The sequence below is a fragment of the Ursus arctos genome, unplaced genomic scaffold (genome assembly GCF_023065955.2).
Source record: "Ursus arctos isolate Adak ecotype North America unplaced genomic scaffold, UrsArc2.0 scaffold_8, whole genome shotgun sequence".
NCBI lineage: Eukaryota > Metazoa > Chordata > Mammalia > Carnivora > Ursidae > Ursus > Ursus arctos.
The window spans coordinates 25,049,718-25,076,000 of record NW_026623100.1 but is presented as its reverse complement, the minus strand read 5'-3'; the positions used below and the strand labels follow the sequence as shown (position 1 = coordinate 25,076,000).

The 26,283-nt window shown below is 34.6% G+C and overlaps 1 protein-coding gene and 1 non-coding gene across 6 annotated transcripts in view; one reads left to right on the top strand and one right to left on the bottom strand.

Moving 5' to 3' along the window:
- The window catches only part of FANCL (FA complementation group L), a 94,300-nt gene that overhangs the window by 40,877 nt on the left and 27,140 nt on the right, over nt 1-26,283 (top strand). For 3 of the 5 annotated variants that reach the window (XM_057309449.1, XM_026485483.4, XM_057309447.1), the window contains exon 7: nt 3,846-3,914. In XM_057309449.1, the coding sequence (XP_057165432.1) occupies nt 3,846-3,914 (69 nt within the window). Of the gene's footprint in view, nt 1-3,845; nt 3,915-21,478; nt 21,521-26,283 lie in introns of all 5 variants that reach the window. The other 2 variants (XR_007190757.2, XM_048222461.2) reach the window with 1 other exon arrangement.
- LOC113247665 (U6 spliceosomal RNA) lies at nt 9,910-10,017 on the bottom strand. Its single transcript, XR_003313334.1, has one exon. It is a non-coding gene; the product is annotated as a U6 spliceosomal RNA (small nuclear RNA).

Sequence of the window (26,283 nt, the reverse complement as noted above, 5' to 3'; positions counted from 1 at the left end):
TTTGTACATTGATAAAAATTTCTTTGCTGTTGTGAAAACCAAAATGAAAAATTCTAAATGCATCTTGTCCTGACTGGGTGGTGGTGGTGGGTTTTTTAATAGTCTTATTTTTTAGGGTTTACTTCTACTAAGGAGATTCTCTGTCTAGAACTATATCTAGAAGAGTTTATGAATTCCGGTTAATGACATTAGTAGTAGTATCAAGAGGAGGGATGTAGCCCCTCGTATGGCCCATCCTCTTTGCTTTTTCTTATACCTTTTCAGGGTAGATAAGGTGACACTTAATATTTGTGTGAAGAATGTTTTCAAGTTTTTGCAGCATCAATAGCTGTGAAGCACTATTATGGATTCCGTGGCAAAAGAGAAGAGGAAGCTTTATTTAAATTCGGAAGGAATTAAGAAAAAAAACTGTATAAAAAAATGGAAACAAATGAATCTTACGTTGGTATGATTTATTAGAGTCTTTAATTGTCCATTTAGTTCAGTTTTCATCGACCAAAGTTGTATTTTCGTTGTGGTAATTTCTTTCTTTAGGAATATTTGTGTCTGGGATTGTCAGTTATAAACAGTGATAGCTGAAGCTTTATGTTAAGAGTATATAGTGCAAAATCACAATTCAAACTAAATTTTAAAGGTCAAGCTGATTTTTTTTTTAAACCTTAATGCAGGCTTATTTTTATAAAAATACAAACCTTATTTCTTTTGCTTGATATTTTTTGGTATATAGTAAAGGAACACATTTTATTTCATTTCCTTGAATACCTGTTCTTCCAATTCTGCCATTCTCCCTCACTGTCTCCAACCCTCAAAGAAAACAGTACCAATTTTAATTAAACAATCTTTATTAAAAGTGAATATATAAGTAAAAAAATATATCTGATAAGGGAAATAGCTGAATTTTGTCATTTTTATAAGATGTATTTCTATGCAATATTTACAGTACATGCTGAACTTTGGGATGGAACTCTTATCTTTTCTTTACAAAAAAAGTAGACCAGGGCTTCTTCAGTTTTGGCTAAGATCAGAACTACTTGAAAAATGCAGATGCGTTTCAGAGGCTGGGCACTCTGTGTCTGCTGGCCATTTTTGTAATTTGCTACAGTTTGTGTTTACTTCAAGGAAGCCATACTGCTTAGATGGTCCAATCACAGAAGATACTGGGTTAAAGTTTTCCCTAGAACAATATGCTGTAGAATCTAAAAAATACCATATAGGACAAAAATATTTACTTAATATTATATGATAATTGTATTCTTTTATAGTTATTGATTTGATGGGTTCTTTCAGGTGAGAGTTGAAAAACTACGTGTTAATTAAAAATAAGGATTACTTATTTATCAATTAATATTCCTTTATGTGGAGCTTTCATTGTTGTCACTTAGACTGCTAAAGTAAAACTTGGCAATTAGTCTCTGGTTTTTATATACCTATACAACTTACTATTGAAAACTACCTGAATTTTCATAGTTATTTGCAATATTGCATTTAGTTATCTATTTTGTAGTTTTACAATCCAAACGATTCTGAAAGATCTAGGATGCTACTTCATAATTCATGTCAAATCATTCAGAAGTATGTGAGTTTGTTTTTTAGGTTCCATACAGTTATGTAAAGTTTATTGTATAAACAAGATTGATCTTGAGTGTGAATATAATCAACATATATATTTGCATTTAACTCAATAGATATACAGTAAAGCCACCTATATGGATCAGTCTGATTTATTGTATACATACTTGTATATCTGTATAATTACACATAAAAATATATTTGAAGATGTCCTCATCTCAGAAATTATGTGAATCTTATATATGGGATCATATGAAATTTATGATAATCTGCTTTTTTGTTTAACTATTTGTAGGTCTCTTTATCAGTATATATGTACTATTCACTATATTGAGCCCTATTTGAATGTAGGAGATCATATTTTCTTTTAGAATCATGTGCTGTATGTGCTAAATGACTCCCACAGTCGCAGGTATTTGACTTTGTTCATCTACTCTAAATACAGTAAACATCTTATTCATACTCTTACCTAGATTGACGATTTAAGTTGATATTGTTCATTGTTAACATGAGTAGGAGATTAAAAAAAAAAACAAACCTCGAAGTAAAGTAAACATTCCATTTTTGACCATGGAGGTTTCAAGTGTGCATTATAATTTTTACAGAATCTTCACATGTTTGAGGGAAAAGAGACTTGATAACACTTTTAATTGAGTTCCATCAATTTTACATATCAAACAGCCTGTGAAGCTAAATGACTTGTCCAAGATCACACAAGTTAGCAGAACTGGAAACCAGAGAAAGTTAAGGTCTCTCTCTGCACTTATTTTGAGATAATCACATGACTTGTAAAGTGACATACAGATCGTTTTTGGAGTGATTATAGCAGTTATACTCTGAAGTACATCATCTGATATTTTGAATTATGATAGAGCTCCCTAAATCTCAGCTTGACCTTTTTCTTTATTCTTTTTCTCCAAATTAGAACATTATTATATTTTTATATGATTCCCTGTATATTTGCCTTAGTGTTACCAGTTCTGCGTAGCCAGATAAACAGCAGTCAGGGTATAGGTTGATAAGTTTCTTTTTAGCGAACCACTTAGTATAACTAAATGTTAATTCTTTTCAAAACATTGACTTCAGATGGGCTGATGTTTGCTAAACACTATAGCGATAATTTTTGGAACCCATTTGCTTTTTCAGTGAAGTAGTGAAAAATAAGATGCTGAAGAAAGTAAAAGTCTAAAACTTATTTTAAACATTTTGTCAAATGGGAGCTAGGAGTTTTCCCAAAATTAATTTTCTTTTAGTAAATTTTGCTTTTTATTTATTTTTATTTATTTATTTTTTAAAGATTTTATTTATTTATTCGACAGAGATAGAGACAGCCAGCTAGAGAGGGAACACAAGCAGGGGGAGTGGGAGAGGAAGAAGCAGGCTCATAGCGGAGGAGCCTGATGTGGGGCTCGATCCCATAATGCTGGGATCACGCCCTGAGCTGAAGGCAGACACTTTAACCGCTGTGCCACCCAGGCACCCCTAAATTTTGCTTTTTAATGCAAAGAAATGAGTATTCTTTAATTACGTGTGACTTTCAAGAATCCAGAATTGGATTTTACAGAAGTCATGTAGTACAATTCTCTAATAACAAAATTGACTCTAAGAAAAACTGCCTTTTGTCTTTCTTGACTTAGACACCTAATTTGTCCTTAATGGCTATCACTTTTTGTATGAAGCTATTGAATTCATTTTCTTTTTATCGACCATGAAAAGGTTTTTCTTAAAACTATTTTATTTTCCCTTAATAACCAGAAGGCCTTTCATTGTTTCTTTTTATTTATTATGTTCTTGCTAAGAGTAGTTGCTTTATTGTGGAAAATACTTCTTTTAATTGATTATACTTTTTTGTACACTTCTTGGTTCTTTGAACAGTACTGCCTTTTAAAATAGTGACTGAGATGGAGATTAAGTTTTAGGTTGAAGGGAAATTAAATATCAACCAGTTTGATCTCTCATTTTAAAGAAACTGAGATCCTGTGTGGTTCACCCCGCAATTTACAATTAGCAGCTGACCTGACACGGACTTAATTAATTCATTGTTCTTGACTCAAAACCTATTGCTTTGGCACCCCAAATCACCAAACTTTGTACCTCCTGAGCATAAGCTGACTATTAATCAGCTCTTGACATTTTCATTAATTGTAGAATTAAAATATTTCTATATAACACATTTGCATTTATAATAAAACTTTTCCTATCCAGTTTTTCTAAAATACTTCATGTGAAATTGTCACAAAGAAGCAAAAATGACCTAATTTTATGCTTTTTTGTAGTACCCTGCAGAATCACCAGATTGTTTTGTGGATTTTCCTGTTTCATTTTCTGTTTCCTGGACACCACAGGTAAGTTCTTAAATTTATTTTAAGTAGCTAAAAAGTGTATTCTGTTACAAGAATAGGGTATAGGATGTAGCCAGTATGGCCATTATAGGTTATAAAGTGATTTTGTTATCGTTGTTGTTGTTGTTATAAGCATTTATTTATAAACAGAACTTTCAGAGTGCTTTTTTTTTCATATTTCCCTGTGGTTAATCCCACATAAACACACCATCCGGTCTTTAGATGTTTATGCCTCGTAATAGATAAATATGAAGAAGGACTGTTGATAGAAATTTTCCTTTGAATTTAAATCATAAAGAACTCTATAAAGCAGTGATTAGTAAGTGGAAAGTTGGGTGAATTTTTCAGATTGCTAAAACTGTTAATATTGATGGCGTAATATCAGAGAATCTTTTTCAGAGAAAAATGAGTTATGGCTGAAAATACAAATCATTTCCACTTAGTTTTTATTGTTTTAAAGTGGTTGTCCATAATTCATCTTTCAGCATGGACTATATTTTTATATGGGCTTTGGGACATTTGTACTTGTGGAAAGACTATAGGAGATTCTTTCTCCTGCTTCTGTCAGTTTAATTATTCAAAAAGTTGATTCTAACAAGATGAAATTAGAAGTACACTGTAAATGGTAACATTATGTAGATGTAAGGTTATCAATAGTACCAACATTGACATTACATGTGTGTATTTTTTAAGGATCTGACACAGTGGTGGTTAGATTCAGAGAACAACCTAATGACGACAGGCATGGTCCTTCTTTCACCAAGTAAATTGTGGCAGTTGGTAGCAAATGGAGAGAACGTTTCTGTTCTATTCTCTCGAGGCTACCCGTATTTTTGTCATGAAATTTTGATGGGGTCAAGTGAAGATTTATGCCTAATCTTTTTAAGTATATACATACAGTAATTGTATATGAAGGTAGTTTTTAAAAATAAACCTAAGTATGTATATAATAGGATTTAAATAGTGTTGTGTAGATTCAAATGTCATTTTAATTATGCATATATATTAAAAATTATTTTTCATATTTTTTTTCTTTAAAAACAACAGTCTCCCTCCTTTCAATGGAAACTGAGAAAACACAGCAAAATAAAGGAGAGGAAAAACCCTGTAATTTCCTTTTGGTATTCTGATATAGGTTATAAATACCTAAGAAACACTGTGTTCATTTTTTTTTTTTTTTAAAGAAACTTCTTTTTTAAATATACATTTTCTATTTGGCTTTTACTCTTTTTAAAATAGACATATTTCTCTTTTTTAAATATAAATTTCCTATTTGGCTCTGTAAACTTTGTTTTATGTGAGATTATGAGATAACACTGTACCTGGATTGTATTATTCCTTCCAGATATGCTGTCTCTAGATTATATTTTAATATGTGCCAAAATCCCAAGTCTAAGACTATATTTTTGATGAATTTCTAATGTCTTTAATGTAGATAACCGTACAAGTTTTTCCCGGTCTTAAATCTGGGAAAAAGTTTGCATCTCCACAAAAAGAGTGTTTAGCACTTACCTTATTCTGTCATTTAGCAAAATTATTTTGATTTCAACACACTGGAAAATCTTTGAGGGTAATTTCTTTCAAATTTTCTACCCCTATTTAACACCAGCTCAATGCTTTGCACATTTAAGCATGGAATGACTTTTAGATTTAGTTAGGTCATACAGCAAGTTTTCTGTTTTGTGCTAGCTCCAAGAAAACAGAACTAATTAGTAATAACTGGAATGTTATAATTTTTTTAAATTAAAGAATGTACTAAGATTCTTAGTAAAGCACAGATAAAAATTTGGATACCTCTTTATCCACAACTCAGATTTGACAGATGTTAATTTTTTGTGGCATTCATTTCATTTCTAGTTCTTATTTCTGTCTCTCTGTTAGGAATAAAATGTTCCAGGAACAGCTAAGACTTCATTCCTCTTTTCCTTTTCTTTCCTTCTCTCCCTTCCTGGAGGTAACCACCTCCCTGAAATTGATGCATGTGCTATCCATGCATATTTTTTGCTACATTTGTTCATGCCATATTCTATAGTATTGGCTGTCTGAATTTTTTATACAGCATTGTTTCTGAGATTTACCCATGATCTTTGCATGTTTAGTACATTCAATGCTTTATATAGTTCCATTATATAAATCCACCAGTTAATTTATTCATTGCCTTACTGATAAGGTTGTTCACAATTTCTTAAGTTGTGCTCTAGTGAACATCTTTACGTTTCCTTGTACACATATGAGACTCTTAGTATGGCTTATGCCTAGAGAAAATGTTGGATTGAGGGGAATGTATCTCTTTGAGATTACTAAATATTGCCAAATCGCCTTCTCAGATTGGTTGTATAAGTTTATACCCCTACCCAGCAATGTATGTAACATCTACTTCTCCAGATATTTTCTAGGTCTTAGCCTGACCTTAATTCTTAACAAGAATCGAAATCATTATTATTGTGTTTTTAATCTTTGCTTATTTAAAATTTTTTCTTTTATTATAAGCATTCCTTTTTAATTTGGGTACCAGTTGTTGGTTATATGGGATGTATCTTCTCTCTGTGGCATACTTTTTACCTTTGTATGTAATCTGTTTTGTCAGTCAGAAGTTTAACTTTCAGTGTTGTCCCATTTGTCAGTCTCATCCTTGTGATTTCTGCTTTTTGTGTCTTGAATGGGAAAATCTTTCATATCTTGTTCTGAAAAGATAGTTTTCTATCATTCTAAAAGTTAATTTTTTTTTCATATTTAAGTAGGAGATAGGAATCTTATTTACACTTGCTTATTTTATATATGCTCATAGAATTTGGATGTGTCTTCATTTGTTTAGATCTGGGGGTGATTTTCAGTTTTTCTTTTGTTTTTGCTATTAAAATTCAGAAATTTTTCAAAATATATTATTTACTTATTATTTTAGAGTCTAGCAGTACATCATCAGCATTTTGGTGATACCGCCAGTGGTATGAGCTCTTGAGTGTTTTGGACGTGATAAGAGTATTGGCAATATTAGTTTATGTTTTAAAAGTAAGCAAAATCAGACTACTTTGCCGTGTATGATCTTTTTTCATTGATTTGTTGGAAATAATTCTGCTTGTGAGAGTTATTTTTTCTTAACAATTTTTAAACAGTCGTGGTTCTTAAGCAAAATAAATGTAGCCTAACAGCAACCTTATATTTAAGAGATTGTACATAGGTTCCAGATAATTGATTAAAAAAAATAATCCTTGTCTGTTTTTGTTTTGTACATTTCCTCTTTGGATTCAGTGTTTCTGGACTTTAAACTTGGAAGATCTTTATTTTCCTTTCTTTTTGTGAAATAATAGGCATGGCTTTGTGGCATCCATATTAAAAATGGGTAATTTTCCTTATGGTCCCTGTCTTCCTGCTGGGTTGATAATGTTTTGATGTATTTTTCTTTTGCTCTGATGAGAGGTCTGCTGCTGCTGCTCTGACATATTCATTTGGATGAATAATTATAACTTGCACAATGTCAAGCTGAAGATGGTAGGGTTTTGTGCGTCATGACAAGCCTAGTAGCCAGTGCAGGTGTCTCACAGCATGATCAGCAACAGCCAGTGTATTCTGGCTCAGAGGAGACATTTAGAGTAGTAAGAAATCAGCACCAAGGGCAAGGCTGCTGCTACTACTGCTGCCGTGATCTGTGCCAAAGAAACACAAAGTGCTTCTCAAAGACAAGTGATGCATACCTCTTTTCAGATATTTATTTTGCTTACCCAATAAATTTTCTTTTATAGATTTAGCATAGAATATAAGAGCATCTCATTTTTATCTTAGTCTACTTTGTAGCATCACAGATGCTCTGTATCTTTAACAACCTGCTACCTTTTGGACTTTTACATGCAGGTCGTATATGTGAATTTTGTTGACTAATGATACCATAGAATGCTCTAATGTAAGATTTTAAGTGCACTGATGTTGGGGTCTGTAAGAGAAAAATTCGTTTTCTCTAGGTCACTGACCAACACAAAGTAAGTGTTAATCGGGGTGCCTGGGTGGTGCGCTGTGGTTAAGTGTCCGACTCTTGGCTTTGGCTCGGGTCATCATCTCAGGGTCTTGGGATTGAGCCCCATGTCGGTCTCTGGGCTTAGCTCGGAGTCTGCTTAAGATTCGTACTCTGTCTCCCTCTGCCTCTCCCTCCTCGCCGGCATGTGTGCATTCATGCACTCTCTCTCAAATAAATAAATAAATAAATAAATAAATAAATAAATAAATCTTTAAAAAATTTGCAGTTCTACCTATAAATGTGCCATTAAGTGCAGGCTTTGTGAAGTATCCTTGCCATGGCAGTTGCCATTTTCAGATTTGGTATGATACAATAAGTAGTAGTGTCTCTCTCTCTCTCTCTCTCTCTCTCTCTCTATATATATATATATATATATATAATTCTTTTTATCATGATAATCTCATATTCTAGAATAATGCCATGAATGCAAGAATAGCAAAACTAATGATGAAGCCTCTGGCTGATAAGCTGATGGTGAATGAAGAATTTGTAATGAAAGGAAACAGTCCTATTACATAGCAGGGAGCATGATCCATTAGTTAGAGCAGCAGACTAGCAGTTGGGTATCTTAGGTTCTGTTTACAGTTCAGTCATTGACTTAATTGTATAATTTCAAACAAGTCATGTGACTGGCCTTTGCCTCAGTTCATATGTATATGGAAATAATGAACTTTTTCTTTTTCACAGAGATGTTAAGAAAAATAAATTTGATTTAAAATAAACAGTGTCAGGGGAAGAACCCTCAAAATCCACTCTAAGGATCCTGTGGAACTTTTCCTTTTCTGACTTACTGCTAGATTATCTTTCCATTTTTCTCTTTGCTGTCTTTGTTGGAGAACTCCTAATACTGGATTTTTGTTCACTCTTAAATTGGCTAAGTAAATACGCTTTTGCCTTCTTGGCAGTTTTATTGTTGCCCTAGTGGTATGTTTAAAAAGACATCAAAAGGACCAAAAGAAAGAAATTTAATTCATTATTGAGATCATGCGATACGATAGAAGTATCAGTGTGATCTATTGGACTCAGTAACCTATTAAACACCTTTTTTTTTCTTTTTCAATAACATATTTTAAAAGTACCCTGCACTAAGAAAAAAAAAGAAACTTTATATCAAAAACCAGGGATGTACTGTATGGTGACTAACATAATATAATAAAAAATCATTAAAAAAAAAAGAAAATACAAATGAGCAAAATTAAGAAAATATAAAATCACCTTTAATGCCTTCATTTAGAATGGTGTTTTCACTGGATAATAGCTTTGAAACTAGGCTTGTCACTTAAAATATTTCAGTTTTTAAAACATCATTGATAATGTGCATTTATTCCAGGTATTCCTTAGAATCATTTAGTTTTTAGTTATAATTAGGTTTATATTTATCCATCAAGTTAAGAACTTTTGTGTTCATAATCTAGGAACTGGTTATGTACATTTATTTAGGTCCCTCAGTTAAGTAGCAGTGGTTTCTTAATCTAGATTTTGCATATTTTTATTGAGTTGATTCCTAACTATTTTAAAATTTTTTCTTGCTACTGTGAATGCTTTGTTAAAAAAAATCATATTTTCTAGTTTACCGTGAGAATACAGGCAAGCTATATTCTTTTTCTTTTGAAAGTTTTAACTTTTATTAAAGTTACATAAGAACATAGTTTAAAGAGTTAGGTTACAGGGTTTTTTGTTGGTGCTGTTTACTTTTTAGACCAAAGAGCGTTTCCTAGCCTCCTTCCCACCTTTTCTCCTTCTGCTGGCAGGGTCCACGACTTTTGATTGTCCGCTGATCCTTTTGGTGCTGTAATATTATTTATATTATTGCATGTTCTTGTAATTATACTGCCTTTTGTTTGCTTGGTTTAGGCATTATGTGTTAACTTCCCCTATAGATGGGTTTGCTGTTTCTTCTACCTGCTCCCACATGTATACACATGTATACTTCCTATCTTCCTGTTTTTCCCAAATAGTTATCTTTTATTTTTATTTAATTTTTAATTTTTTTATACAGAATGCTTCAAATTTGCTTGTCATCCTTGCGCATGGGCCATGCTAATCTTCTCTGTCTTGTTCCAATTTTAGTATATGTGCTGCTGCTGAAGCAAGCACCCAAATAGTTATCTTTTAATTTTGGTTATATCAATACTCTGTTCACATTATGAACGTGTATATGCTATGCAGAGATAAGCCATGTGGTTAACTATTATTTTTCCTTTGTTACCTGGCTTTTGTTATTCCTAGAGTTAACAGTTATCTTACTTTTTCATTTCTGTAGTTTTCTCTATACTTAAAACTCATTCAACCCCCAGTTTTCCATCACTTGTCTGTATCTCTTCTTAGCCATCTGTATTAGGTTTCTTTGACTTTATTTCTGGGGAATTTCATTAAGATTTACCTAATAACCTCTGTGTTTAATTTTGTTTTTACTTTTATTATGTTAATTTCTAAGAGTTTACTTCATAGGTGTATATTCTTTTTTTCCCCAGAGATATTATTTTTCCCCTCTAAGTACTTGAGTTGCTCTTTTTTCTCTGCTTATAATCTTTGGTCATCTGCTCATGATTAAAAGTTGGATGTAAAAAGCTGTTTGGAAAAAAGTAAATAAGCTGTTTGGAAGCTCTGAGTGCATGGCTGGGGCTTGTCCACTGTGACCTTTATTGTAGAGTCATCTGACTAGATCTTATATTGAGGAATGCCAAATGTCAATACCTGTAGGTCTTTTTGAATGACTGGTTGGTCAGACTTCTCGGAGAAGACTCTTCCAGCATTCTGTTTCTGAGCAAGCAGAAAACATTCCTGTGAGGTATAAGTTGACCAAGGCTGGTGGACAGGAAACCATAGCCTGACTTGGTAAGCACTTATCTGATGCCATCTTCTACTGATAGGGCTGAACATCGTGTGGCTGTTGAAGAGATGCTTACAGGGTAAACCTCCATTATCACAGAGCAGGTAATGAGGGTGGATTTGGAGTGAAGAGGCAAAAAATGATATCCTAGTTAATCACTGGTTTTTTCAGACTTTTTAATTTTGGCCACTCTTAACTTGTGTATAGTGGTCATTTTTTTCCCTTCAGTTTTGATTGTTGCTGATGTATATAAATCTGTTTTATAAAATGATTTTCTATCTAGTAACCTTGTTAAACTCTTTATCTAATAATTTATCAGTAAATTCGTTTGGATTTTTCTGTGAACATAATGATATCATTTGTAATGACAGTTTCATTTCCTCCATTCCCATCTTTATACCTTTTCTCCCCCCCCTTATTGCTCTGGCTAGGCTTTCTAATACAATGTGAAATATAAATGTTAAACACGAACATCCTTGTCTTGTTCCAGATCTCAAAAAAACCAAAACCAAAACCAAAAACACCCCACAAACTTTAAAGTTTTTGTTATTAGGTAGATTTTTGTCTGTGTATTTCTTGTACTAAAATCCTTTAACAATTTTTAATGGAATTTATTTCTGTTTCTAGTTTGCTAAGAGTTTTGTTGTGAATGCAAGTTGAATTTTGTCAAATATATTCTTTCTATATATTAAGATAATCAAATTGTTTTTTCCTTTAATCTGTTAATATGTTAATTGATTGTTTGATTTTCTAATGTTAAGCCAGTCCTCTGTTCTTGAAATACACTCAGGGTAACGGTGCATTTTATATTTATCTATTGCTCACACACAAGTGATCTCCAGTGTATATTGTTTATTGCCAGATTGCATTTCTTAATTTTTTTAGGCATTTGCACCTATGCTTATATGAGCAATCCCTTAGTTTTTCTGCTTCCAAAATTTTGTTCTTGTTGCCTCTCCAGTTCTCCTTGTTTTTTGTGAGATTATACCTTAAAAGAAAAACAGGAACAACATAGTTTTAGTGAGTTTTGGGGAGGGACTGAAATTAGATGTGTGTATTTAACCCACCTTCCCTACCTAATAGCTTTTACCCTCTTTTTATAGAATATTAAGTATGTAGTTACTACTTTGTTTGAATTCTGATGTATAAACTAGTTATGAACAAGGAATGTTAAAATTTTTTCATTGCTTTCACCAGTGAGCTGCTAAAGAGAAATATTGAAATTTCTAAATAAGTATGCTAAATATGAATGGGGTCCACATTTCCAACTATAAGGCAAGCAACAGAAGGAATAAATCCTCTTATTTTCCCACCCATTTGTGTAATAGGGAGGGGATTAGTGTGGAATGTTTGGGTTTCTTTGGACCTTCATAGAACTTAGGTAAGATAAATAAGAAGAACTAACTTAAAAGTCTACTAGGGAAGTTCTATCCTATTTTTAGTGCTTTATTAGATGAAATTATATATCTGTCATGGTCAAGTCTTTAATAGATACCTTGAAAAAGTACATAAACAGAAAAGCAGGGAGTGACATTTTTTCAGTAGGAAACAATTTAAATGTAACATGCCTTCATTATCCACTATATGTGGAGCACTGAGCTGGATTCTGAGGATGTTAAAGTGAATTAGGTTCTAATACCTAGGATAGGCTGTCAGGATTAGCTTGTGGTCTGATGAGGAAAGTGGTATTTAAAAATTTCAGTAAAATGTGTTGAGTGTTATGATGAGCCATTTTGATAAGGTGGAGTAGAAGCACATAATCTAACCTGATGTGGTCAAGCAAGTTTTCTGGATAAGATGTTAGTGTGTCCTGAGAAATGAGAAGTTAGGCTTGGGAGGAGAGATGATACTTCAGGGGCGAACTGCATTAGCCAAAGAACAAAGACATGAAATTATAGAAAATAATGCATGAATTACACAGCATTTGGTACTTTATGGTCAGATTTGTGGCAATCTTGTCTTGGAGTCTTTTGGTGCCATTTTCCAATAGCGTTTGCTCACCTTGTGTCTGTCACATTGTGATAATTCTTGTAGTATTTCAAGCTTTTTCATTATTATTTATTATGATCTGTGACATGATCTTTGTGACTGTTGTAATTGTTTTGAGTCACCATGAATTGCATCCATATGAGATGGCGAACTTAATGTATGTGTTCTGACTGCTGCACATACTGCACACCCCCCATCTCTCCCTCTCCTTTGGCTGTCCTGTTCCCCAAGATGCAAAAATTTTGAAATTAGGCCAGTTAATAAGCCGAAATGACCTCTAAGTGAGAGGAAGAGTTACATGTCTCTCATTTTGAATCAAAAGCTAGAGATGATTAAATTTAGTGAGGAAGGCATGGCAAAAACCAGGATAGGCCAAAAGCTAGGCCTCTGGAGCCATATACTTAGCTAGGTTGTGAATGCAAAGGAAAAGTCTTGAAGGAAATTAAAAGTGGTACTCCAGTGAACAAATGATAAGAAACCAAAACTGTCTTATTGCTGATAGAGAGTTTTAGTGGTCTGGATAGAAAATCAAACAGCCGCAGTATTCTCTTAAGCCAAAACCTAATCCAGACCAAAGCCTTAACTCTTCAATTCTATGAAGGCAAGATAGAGGTGAGGAAGCTGCAGAAGAAAAGTTTGAGGCTACAGAGGTTGGTTCATAAGGTTTAAGGAGAGAAGTCCTCTGCCTAGCATAAAAGTGCAAGGTGAAGCAGCAAGTGCTGATACAGAAGCTGCAGCAGGTTATCCAGATGTAGCTGAGATAGTGAATGAAGGTGGCTACACTAAATAAGAGATTTTCAGTGTAGACAAAATAGCCTTCTACTGGGAGAAGATGCCATCTACGACTTGCATAGTGAGAGAGAAGTCAACGTCTGGCCTCAGAGCTTCAAATGACAAGTTGACTCTTGTTAGGGGCTAATGCAAATGGTGACTTTATGTTGAAGCCAAGGCTCATTTACCATTCTGAAAATCCTAGAGCTCTTAAGAATGATGCTAAATCTACTATGCCTATGCTTTATAAAGGGAATAACAAAGCATGGGTGACAGCACATGTTTACAACATGTAAGAAAAAAAAAAAGAAAGAAGTTTCTTTTAAAATATTACTATTCATTGATAACGTACCTGGTACGTACAGCTCTGGTGGAGATGTACAATGATATTCATGTTTTCATGCCTGTTAACACAGCATCCATTCTGCAGCTTGTGGATTAAGGGGTCATTTTGACTTTCCAGTTTTACTATTTAAGAAAGACATTTGTAAGGCTATAGCTACCATAGGTAGTGATTCTTCTGATGGATCTAGGCAAAGTAAATTGAAAACTTTCTGGAAAAGATCCACTATTCTAGATGCCGTAAGAACATTTGTGATTCATGGGACAGGTCAAATATCAACATGAATGGGAGTCTGGAAGAAGTTGATTCCAACCCTCTTGGAAGAATTTAAGGAGTTCAAGACTTCAGTGGAGGAGGGAACTGTAGATGCGGTGGAAATAGCAAGAGAACTAGACTTACAAGTGGAGCCTGAAGATGGGACTGAGTTGCTTTGATCTCATAATCAAATTTTAATGGATTGGAGTTTTTCTTAGGAGTGAGCAAAGAGGGTGGTTTTTTGAGATGCAGTCTACACCAGGTGGAGATGTTGAGAAGATTACTGAAAGGACAGCAGGGTATTAGGATATTATATAAACTTAGTTGATAAAGTGGTAGTAGGGTTTGAGAGGATTGACTCCCATGTTGAAGGTTCTAGTGTGGGAAAATGCTGTCAAACAGCATTGCATGCTACAGAGAAATTGTGAAGGGAAGAGTCCCTTAATGCCTTCAACTTCATTGTTGTCTTATTTTAAGTAATTGTCATAGCCACCCCAAACTTCAGCAGTCACTACCCTGATCAGTCCACTGCCATCAACATCAAGGGAAGACCCCCTTCCAGCAGAAAGATTACAACTCCAAAAGCTCAGAGGATAGTTAGCACCCTTTAGCAATAATGTATTTTTTAATGAAAGTATTTACATTTTTTTAGACATATGTTATTGCTCACTTAATAGGCTATAATACAGTGTAAACATAACTTTTATATGCACTGGGAAACCAAAAAATTCATTTGATTTATTTTAATGCAACATTTGCTTAATTGTGACATTTGCTTTATTGCAGTGGTCAGGAACCAAATCCACTGTATATCGAAGATGGGCCTATAATGTCCTTCTTTGTCTCTTGTAACCGATTTTAATTTAAAGTCTATCTTGGCTGATAATTGTATTGCCACCCCTACTGTCTTTTGGCTATGATTTGCATGGAATAATCTTTTTTCATCCTTTCACTTTCAACCTCTTTGTCTCTGAAATGAGACTCTTATAGACAGCATATAGTTGGATCATGTGTTTTTATCCATTAGCCAATCTGTGTTTTTTGTTTTTTATTTTTGGTTGTTGCATATGTATTTTCTACTGGAAAAAAAATCATTCGTAAATTAACATACAAGAATGTACAAACACATGAATAAATAATGACACAGGACTGTTTTTGTGAAGTGTTTTTTAAAGTATCTTTAGATTTTAGTGCAAAAATGTACTCCTGGCACCTCTTAAAACATAAGAGCAAGCTCATAAAAACCATAGTGATAGAAGTGAGCTAACTACGTTCAGTGCCACCGTCAATTGAGTGGATACAGTCACTACATGTGGCTGTTGCTCAGATGTTAATGTCTGTGGTAGAGGAGCTCTAACAAAAGAGTCCCTGTAATGTCAAAATGAGTATTTTTGCAATAACCCCTCCCCCCAAAAAACCATGAAAGGAGAAATCTTTCTCTGCATGCAGCAAAGATAAGACTGATTTAGGCGGTCACCCATCAGTAGCCCTGAAGAGTTTTAGCTGCCAAAATATATGCAAGGTCACATTTGGTTTTTACTGAAATCTGTCTTGTGATTGGGGAGTTTAATCCATTTACATTTAAAGTAATTACTGATAAGGAGGGACATACTTCTGTCATTTTGCTGTTTTCCGTATGTCTTGTAGTTATTTTGTCTCTCATTTTTTACATTACTGTTTTATTTAGAGCTAGTTGATTTTTTGTAGTTAAACATTTAATTTTTCATTCTTTTTGTGTATATTCTGTAGTTATTTTCTCTGTGGTTAAGTTACAAATAAGTCTAGCTTTTAGACTAATAATTGTTACAAAAATGTATTAGTCTCTTAAATGTTATGGAACACAAAGAGTGAAGTCAAGTCATTGTTACAGTAATACTAGTTTTTATAATTGCCCATATAAGTACCGTTACTGAGATCTCTATTTCTTCAGAGGACTTAATGTTACTGTCTAGTGTCCTTTCATTTCAACCTGTGAGACTCCCTTTAGCATGTTTTGCAGTGTGGGACTAATAGAGCACTCCTTCAGCTTTTGTTTATCTGGAAATGTCTTAATTTCTTCCTCACTGAAGAAGGACAGTTTTGCCAGACATAGGATTCTTGGTTATCAGTTTCGTTTTTGTTTTGTTTAAGCCCTTTGAATATATCAGCCTACTGCCTTCTGCCTTTCAAAATTTCTGATGAGAAATCTGATTGTTTTTGAGGGTCCCTAATGTATGATGAATCGCTTCTTGCTTTTTCCAAGACACTTTTGTCTCTGGCTCTGAAAGTGTGATTGTAATGTGTCTTGGTGCGGGTCTCTTTGATTTCATCTTGCTTGGACTTTGTTGATGTCTTGGATGTTTATATTCGTGTCTTTCATCAAAATTGGGAGTTTTAAGACATTATTCGAATATTCTCTCTCTGCCACTTTCCTCCCTTTTTTTTTGGGTCCCCACGGTGCGTACATTGGTCAGCTCGTCCCACAGTGCCCTTAGGTTCTGTTCACTTCCCTGCATTCTTTTTTCTTTGTCACTGAGATTTGATAGTTGACTTGTCTTTAAGGTCTCAGATTCTTTTGTGTGCTCAAATCCGCCTTTAGATTCCTTTTGTGAATTTTTCATTTCAGCTCCACAATTTCTCTTTGGTTTCTTTTTAGGTTTTCTTTCTCTTTATTGATATTTCCTTTTTGTTCATTTTTTCTTGACTTTCTCCACATCTCTTTAATTTTTAAAGCATACTTAAGACCATCTTTTTCAAATTCTTTGAAATTTCAAATTTCAAATTCTTTCAAATTCTTTGTCTAATCTTTGTCTAAGTCTTTTTTAGGGAAAGTTGCTGTTAATGTCTTTTTTTTTTTTTTTTCCTTTGGATCAGGGTCACAGTTTCCTGTTCTTTTATGCCTTGTAATTTTGTTGTTGTTGTTGAAAACTGGATACTTTAATAGTGAGGTAACTCTAGAAATTGGATTTTTCTTTTTCCCTGGAGAAGAATGATTAAAATCTCCTGTTTTTATATTTTATTCTTTTTTTTTTTTTTTGATGTTATAGGCTGTCTCTGTGCTAAGGATCAGCCTGTGGTATAAGTTTAGGGTCTTTTCTGGTCATTTTTGAGCCTGTGTCTTTCCCTGGGATTGAACAGTGACTTCCACATTTCCCTTGTCTGTGCAGTTACTTTGAAATGTTTGTGTCTTTAATGTCTGATTCCCAAAAAGGGGAAAAAAGAAAAATGAAGTTGGCGGGGGGAGGGCACTGTCTTTAAATATTCTGCACGTCACTTCAGCAGGAGGAGGAGGGCCTAGCAACAATGGGAGGAGGTACAACAGCAATGTTCTACTGCCTCTTTGTCTACCCCTCTGAGATTAGAAGCCACAATCAGATCAGAGTACAGATCCCTGTTACTTGGAAGACAGATCCTTTTACCTACCCTATCTCCTGTAAGCTGTGTGTAAGTTGCTCCTGGACTACCTGCAGGGCTGCCGGTCATGGGGTGATGGGTAGCCTCTGTCAAGCTAAGAGCTGAAATTGATAGAATTTGCAAGCCTTCAATAGACTCCAGAGTTCCAAAATATATCAGACAGTTTCGATCAGTGTAAGTGTCTAGGTGGGGAGACAGATTCCTGGTGCTTTCTGCTTAGGCATCTACTCAGAATTCTCTCCTAATTGGCTTGGTGTTGATTTTTTTTTTCTTAATGGTCTATAATATAGGATAGCTAAGGACCACATATGAGAGTGCTACTAATTTTCAACATGCACTTGAACAGATGTTTTTTTAATCTTTTTTTTTTTTTTTACGGTAATTGCTATAGTCATTCTCTAATGGCTACATAGGAACATATGAAGTGAGTCAGTTTCATTTGTCTTTGTGGGTAGTTACCTTGCTCACATGACCTCAAAATAACAAATCTTTTAAATCATCCTCACTGCTGGTCAGTTATAATCAAAATAAATATAGGAAGAGTTGTCTCTGTGGATTGCTTGACAGAGAATAATAGCATTTGATTAAATAGATATAGTTACAAAGCTACCTACAGAAGGTGTGGGGAACTTCAATGAAGCTTGCAAAGAAGATCAAAGGAACTAAATATTTAAGAGATTTGCTATCTCTTTAAAGATATCTTATTAGAAATATTGCAATTAATATTAAAATTAAATTTCTTAAAAAGCTTAATCTCTTGATATTTCCTTATTCTATTGAAGCTTTTTGAATCCCCCAGAGATAAAGACAAAAATGATTATTAGAGGATTTATCTGCACATATTATAGGAAAGTATAAAAAAAAATCAGAAGGGAAAGCAACTGTTGCAAGTACCAGAAAATTATGCTATTAATTTAAGTGTCATCAGAGCACAAAAGATCACATTCCAGGACTGTGAGAAAATTATTAAAATACTGGAAATAATAGTACTTAAGATGAAGATATTATACTCTAAGATCTGGTTAAGTGACTGACATTATTATATCACTTCAGGTATTATAAAAGTAACAAAATGCTTTTAAAGATAATAAGCGTTACATTTTGAGATTGGCAGTGTTCACACTTTTCTGCTTAAGTGCTTTCCTAGTTTAACATAATTTAATAACAGTTATGGGAGAGTAGCTAACATCGGAGTTCTCATATATATCTTTTTTCCTTCCTTCAGTATATATACATTTTATATATCTATATATATAAAAGTGATAAAATTTCATTCTCTTAAGTGGTAGGTTTATGAACAGTTACTTTTCTGCCTTTGTCCTCGGTGTTAGAAATATTGCTACTTTGTAATTTTTTAGCTCCTAATTATTGATTAATCTACTGCAAAAAAAGGTACTACTTTGTAGATCCCATTACTATCCAGAAATCAGAAGAAGTGGGTTTTTTTTTTTTTGAACAGCTTTATTAAGGTATAATTGATATGTAATTAATTGAACATATTTAAAATGTACAATTTGAGTTTTGACCAGTGTTTACACCTGTGAAATCAATCCCACAATCAAGATAATAAACATTTCCATTAGACCCAAGTTTCCCCATTCGCAGTCTCTCTGTTCCTGTTGGCTCTCCCACTGGCCCCCAGGCAACTACTGATCTACTTTCTAGAATTTTATATAATTCTATGTATTCTTATCTGTCAGATTTCTTCCCCAGCATAGAGATTCTTCCATTGTGGCATATAATAATAGTTCATTCTTTTTACGCTGAGTAGTATTCCATTGTTTGGATTTACTACATATTGTCCATTTAGTTGTTGATGGACATATGAATTGTTTTCAAGATTTGGCTGTTACAAATAGGGCTGCTGTGAATATTATGTGATGTCATTATATGAACATATGCTTTCATTTCTCTTCAGCAGATACCTACGAGTGGAATGCTGAATCATAGAAGAGGTGTATGTTTAATTTTTTAAGAAACTGCTCACATTAAAAAAACACAGTTGCTTATGAAAGTGGTTGTTATATTTTACATTCCAAACAGGAGTGTCTGAGAGTTCCTGTTTCTCTGTATCCTTCATCCTTGCTCACATTTGGTATGGCCAGTCTTTCTCAATCTCTCTCTCTCTTTCTCTCTCTCTCTTTTTTTTTTTTTTTTTTTAAGTAGGCTCCACACCCAGCATGGAGCCTACCATGGGGCCCAAACTCATGTCTCTGATATCAAGACCTGAGCTGAGATCAAAAGTTGGACACTTCACTGACTGAGCCACCCGCTGCCCCTGTCTTTCTCATTTTAGCCATCCTAATAGTGTGTAGTAGTAACTCATTGTGATTTTAATTGCATTCCCTTAATGACCAATGATATTGAGCATATTTTTATGTGCTTATTTGTCATCCTATCTTTTTTGGTGAAATATCTGCAAATTTTTTGCCTAAAGACTTAAATAGTTGGAGAGATAGGCCACATTAATGTATTAGACTTTTCAATATTGTTAAAATGTCAGTTCTCTTCAAATAGATCTATAGACTCAATGCAATCCCAGTCAAAATCCCAACAGATTGATTTTAGAAATCGACGATAGAATTCTAAAATACATAAAGAAAATGCAGAGGACCTAGAATAGGAAACTGAAAAAGAAGAACAAAGAGGATTAATTTGACCTGATTTCAAAATATAAATCTAACTTTATCGAGACAATGTGGCATTATCATAGAAATACTTCTTGACTTAAGATGGGGTTACATCCTGATAAACCCATCATAAGTTAAAAATACTGTAAGTTGAAAATGCAGTTAATACATGTAACCTACTGAACATCACAGCTTAGCCTAGCCTACCTTAAACATGTCCAGAGCACTTATATTAGCCAACAGTGGGGCAAGGTCATCTAACACAAAGCCTATTTTATAATAATATGTTGAATATCTCATGTAATTTATTGAATACTGTACTGAAAATGAAAAGCTTCTGCTTTGGGTTGTATGGGCACGGAATGGTTTGTAAATGTATTGATTGTTTACCCTTGTGATCGCATGGCTCACTGCCCAGCGTCAGAGGAGTATCCTACCACATATTACTAGCCTGGAAAGATCAAAATTCAGAATTTGAAGTACGGATTCGACTGAATGCATATCATTTTTCACACCATTGTAAGGTCAAAATATCATTAAGTCAGGCCGTTGTAAGTTGGGGATCATATGTATACCCATACAAACTGGTTGCTGAAAATAGTTGTATGTATATACAAAGGTGCAAAGATAATTCAGTGGGGGAAAGACAGTCTTTTCATTAAATTGGGCTGAAACAATTTGCTGTATGCAAAAAAAAAAAAAAAAAAGATGAACTTCAATCCATTTACAGAACTTAACTCCAAATGGATTATGAACTTAATGTAAATAAAACCTAAGACAAAGAAACTTCTAGGAAAAAAACCAAAAGTTTTGGGACTTTGGGATTTCTTAATATAACACCCCAAGCAAGATCCTTATAAGAACAAATTGATATATTGGACTTAATCAAAACAAAAAATTTCTGGTCTTGTAAAATACTGTTAAGAGCATGAAAAGACAAGCCACAGACTTAAGAGAAAATATTTGCAAATTACATATCTGATAATGGACTTGTATTTAGATGATATAATGAGCTCAATAATAAGACAACAACCTAAAATGGGCAGACCTTCCCATAGACATAATATTTTGGGTACTTCAAAGATAACCCTTTTGTTACCATTAAAGCTTTATATAAATTGATTTCATGAGGAAAAATTTTTCAAAATATATTTATTTACCTTTTAGAGAACTGACCGTATGTTTCTCTTGATACATTTGCTCTCTCCCTACTTCACTCCCTACTTCACTTCCTTTGCATTTACTCTTTACCTAGCCATACTGCTGCAGTCAGGCGCAGAGTGGTGTTTCTTGACGAAACTCCTCACCTCAGCTCAACCACTGCTTATTTTTTCTTTGTCCTAGAGTTTTCCTGATGCCAGGACCAGGGGTGTCTGTATGCCCGTGGTATGTATGGACATCTGGAAATGTAAGAATTAATAATCTTTTTAGAGCAACTTGACCAGTCAGGAACAGAAGCCAGTGAATAAATGTTTTGAGATTCTCTCTTTAGGCCGCAATTCTGAGCTTTCCTTACAACTTCTTACAGAGCCACCATTGACTCCAGTGACCAGCTTGACAGCACACCCTTATTTTGGCTTTCTGTCCTCTGTTTCGCTCTTCCCAGTCCCCGTTCCCTGTCAGGGTATTGGCAGTAATCTTAGGGACTGTCTGCACTGTCTTAGAGTGCTTTCTGGGGGAGACCCCAAGCTCAAATTACTATTGCGTATAGCACTTACTGTTACAGCTATAGATAAAGATGATGTCAGACAAGGGTCCAAATACACCAGTCGTACCTGTGGCCCAGAAATTTACCTCCTTTAAAAAACAATTGCTTTTTGCTTGATTTTTTTTTTAAAGATTGAACAAAACATATACAACTATATAGGACTTTCTAAGCAATGTAACTTGACAGGGCTTCTTTAAAATCAATTTATAAGTCAAAGACTACACCAGTCTTCTCTCAGGTGATTTCCTTGCCTCTAGAAAATTGTAATCTTCACAGTTGCTATCAGCTTCCTTGTCACCACCATTTGAAAAATTTTATGTAACTTCTGTAGAGTAGTCGTCCATAGGCACTAACTTCTTACCTTGTACTTATATGTAATTTCTTTGTAGGCTGTAAAAAAAAAAAAAATTGTTTCTCAACATTTCCATAAATAGGTACTAGCATTTTTTTTTCAGAAGGGATTTTTTTTTTTTTTTAAAGATTTTATTTCAGAGAGAGCATGAGTGGGGGGTTGGGGGAACGGGGGAAGGAGGAGCAGAGGGAGAGGGAGAAGCAGATTCCCCGCTGAGCAGGGTGCCTGGGCATGGGGCTTGATCCCAGGACCCTGGGATCATGACCTGAACCAAAGGCAGATGCTTAACCGACTGAGCCACCCAGGTGCCCCTGCTTTCTTTTTTTAATTAAAAAAAATATCTGAACATTTCTCATGTAGGTTCATAAGAAATCCTAGAAAAGTAACAAGATCAAAATATTAATGGCAGAATTTGAGGCTTCATGATAGGCCATTACATTTTTGTTTTTTAATAAAACAAAGATTTTATTAGTATTTTCTACTCTATAGACTTCAGTTAAATGCATTTAAAGATCTAGCATTCCCTATGGAATTAGCATTTTTTTTTTTTACTATTTAAATTCAGTTAATATAAAGTGTATTAGTTTCAGAGGTAGAGTTCATGATCCATCAGTTTTACATAATACTCAGTGCTCATTACATCACCCAGTTACCCCATTCCCCTACCCCTTCCCTCTAGCAACTTTGTTTCCTATGATTAAGAGTCTCCTATGGTTTGTCTCCCTCTCTGATTTTGTCTTGTCTAATTTTTCCCTCCCTTTCCCTATGCTTCTCTGTTTTGTTTCTTAAATTCTACATATGAGTGAAATCATGTGATAATTGTCTTTCTCTGATTAACTTATTTCACTTAGCATAATGCCCTCTAGTTCCATCCATATCATTGCAAATAGCACGATTTCATTGCTTTTGATGGCTGAATAGTAGTCCATTGTGTATATACATACACACCACGTCTTCTTTATCCATTCATCTGTTGATGGACATCTGGGCTCTTTCCATAGTTTGGTTATTGTGGACATTGCCGCTATAAACATTGGGGTGCAGGTGCCCCTTTGGATCACTACATTTGTATCTTCGGGGTAAATACCTAGTGGTGCAATTGCTGGGTCATAGGATAGCTCTATTTTCAACCTTTTGAGGAACCTCCATACTGTTTTCCAGAGTGGCTGCACAAGCTTGCATTCCCACCAACAGTGTAAGAGGGTTCCCCTTTCTCCAGTACTAGCATGTTTTGAAAAGAGTTTAGACTTAATCATACAGACAGTTCATCAGTGGACAATAACACTGTGGAAACCAGATCAGTGATTTCTTTCTCTAAAGGTGCACTGTCTAGTCATGGAGCTAATAAGTACAACTTCATCTACCTCCCTGTTCATTGGCTATGCTTCGTAAGAAAATAAGACCCCATTTAAGGCTTTTAGAGTAATGATATAACCTGCTTTTCTGATGGTTTATTTTATTTATTAAACATGAACTACAATAACCAACTTGACCTTTCTGTGCTCAAATGTCAGGGTACTTGATTCATGTACATCCTCCAGCGATAAAAGTGGGCAAGCCTTGCCAAAATAGGCTGTGTTTTAACATTATAAAACTAGTCGGAAAATAGAATTAGCCTTTAGTTTTTTTGTAAGGCATGTAGACCTTTGACCAGACAGACTTTCTATTGGTTCATGATCTCAAGGTTTAAATGCCAAACCTCTCACACTGTGACCAGACTGCTTGCTTAGAAATCTTTTCAGTTGTGTCTGTTCAGAAATTTTCAGTGAATCCGTGCAGAGATCCCACATAGAGATCTTTCCACTGAGAAGCCCATATACAGAATAGTCCAGGTATTCTGATTTCAGTGTAGAGAATTTCATTGTCTTAGATGAACCTGATACTAGATTGATCTCTTAGTATCTTTATGCTTGCTCTTTTCAAATCATGTTGAGAGGTCTATTTTTTTCTCAAGATTAATAAATTCTTGTTATTCTTCTGACATTTGCTTTTCACATAGGAAGATTGGACTCCATACCCAAGAATATCTCCCCTGTTAACTTAGCTTTGTGCTCCCTGTGCAGGTAATGTTAAAGAAGTAGTTTTCCAATTCCTGGTGTTTGGTCTGTACCGTTTTCTTCTGTTACAGTCTGCCCCACATGGAAATACACAGACTGAAAGATAGTGTGCTTCGTAGGCCTTAGCGTGGGCCCTTGCTGCGTGTCTTTGGAGCAGATAGAGTAGAATGTCCTTTCCCACCTTGTTTTATATTTTCTAGATATTTCAGGATTTCTCTTCCTTTCTTCCTTCCTTCCTTTTTTTTTTTTTTTTTAAGATTTTATTTACTTATTTGAGAGAGAAGGAGCAGGGCGAAGGGGCAGAGGGAGACAGAGAAGCAGGCTCCTGGCTGAGCAGGGTGCCTGATGCCGGGCTCGATCCCAGGACCCTGAGATCATGACCTGAGTGGAAGGCAGATGCTTAACCAACTGAGCCACCCAGGTGTCCCTTTCACTTTTATTTTTTAATGTTTTAAGGACAAATGGTTGCTTAGCATCCTGTCGTCTTCTTTCTCCCACCCCAGGAAGGCTTAGGGGTTAGACTTCCGCATCATTATCTTGGTTACCCGGATACGTTTCTTCTCTGTAAGACAGGGTATTGCTTTTGGGATCCTAAAAGTGTGTTTATGGGTTTTTTGTTGTTGTTGTGTTTTTGCTTTTGGTTTTTGCTGCTTATTTTTGTCTTTCTCCTTTAGTTTTTTCCCTGTCTTATGTCTTCCTTCCTCTGTCTCACTTCCTTTTATCATGGTATTTTGTGTATGTGCAAAAAAAACAGAAACAAAAAACCCAAAAAAACTCTGGCATTTTCTCTTTGATTAGTAAATTAATACCTGCAGTTTTCTGGGTGTGATTTTTGGATCTTTTCCGTGTTATAGCTATATAATTAATTGCTTGCTATTCCTGTTAGAAATTTGTGGTTCCTAACCTATTCCAAAAACTCAAAAGTTTTTGAAGACTGATTTTTCCCCCTTTATTTTAGAAAATAATGGTAGTTGTGTAATGCGTCATTGACTTTTGTCCTTGAATACATGGGGATAGAAGATATGATGTCCAAATGGTTTGACTCTGGTATGATTAAAGAGGAAATGACTATGTTGAATCATATAAATTGTTCATATTTAATGGATAGATATATATAATTTGAATGAGAAAATCTGTTTATAAACACGAATTGGAACTAAATGGGAGTACATTATAGTAATTGGCACCTTGAAAGGTAGGTACTTTTAAATGGACAAAACTGTCTGCTTTATGGATTTTCAAACAGTTATATTTAGAATTCTTGACTTTTAGAGTTGGAAGTCTCCTTAGAAGTTGTCTACCGCATACCCATATTTATTGATGCAGTGTTAAGTTTTTAAGAGGCTATGTCTTGATCAAATACTTCGTTACCATCAAGATGAGAGCTGCGACCTCCTTGTGTACTGGATGTTCTTATCTTTGTATCAGAGATCCCAACATAGACCTGACACATAGCTGAAATATTAGTTAGGCTAGTGTGTTTTTTGCTAATCTGTGCACATCATGAAGTGAAAGGATGGCTCACAGGCCATTTATTTTTACATATGAAATAAAAATGATTATGATTAGAAAAATTGATTTTTTTGATTAGAAAAATAATACCTATTGTTGTAGGTAATATGGAAAAAATACAAAGAAGGAAGTAAAAATTGTTGTAAAAAGGGTTAAAGCCACACTAACTAGGGACCATTGAAACGTTGGAACAGTCATTGGAGCCAAATCAGAACAAAACCACTGTGGATTATTCTGGAATGGATTAAGGGCATGCATCATGGTCCCATATGACCTACAGAATGCTCACCTCCTCAGTGAGGCTCTAAGATCAAGCAGTACCTGATAATGTTGAGTGTTCTGAGCGAGAAGCCAAGCTGCGGAGCTGAGCTACCTCAGCTTTGAAGGAAAAGCTGCTCGGGAGAAGGCAGACTGCCTCCAGTGTACCTCATGTTTCTTACTGTTCTTTAATTCCTGGGGCTTTGCTTCTCTCTTCTCTCTTACCCTGAAGTTTTGCAGTTAGAGAAGTAATGTCTAAACT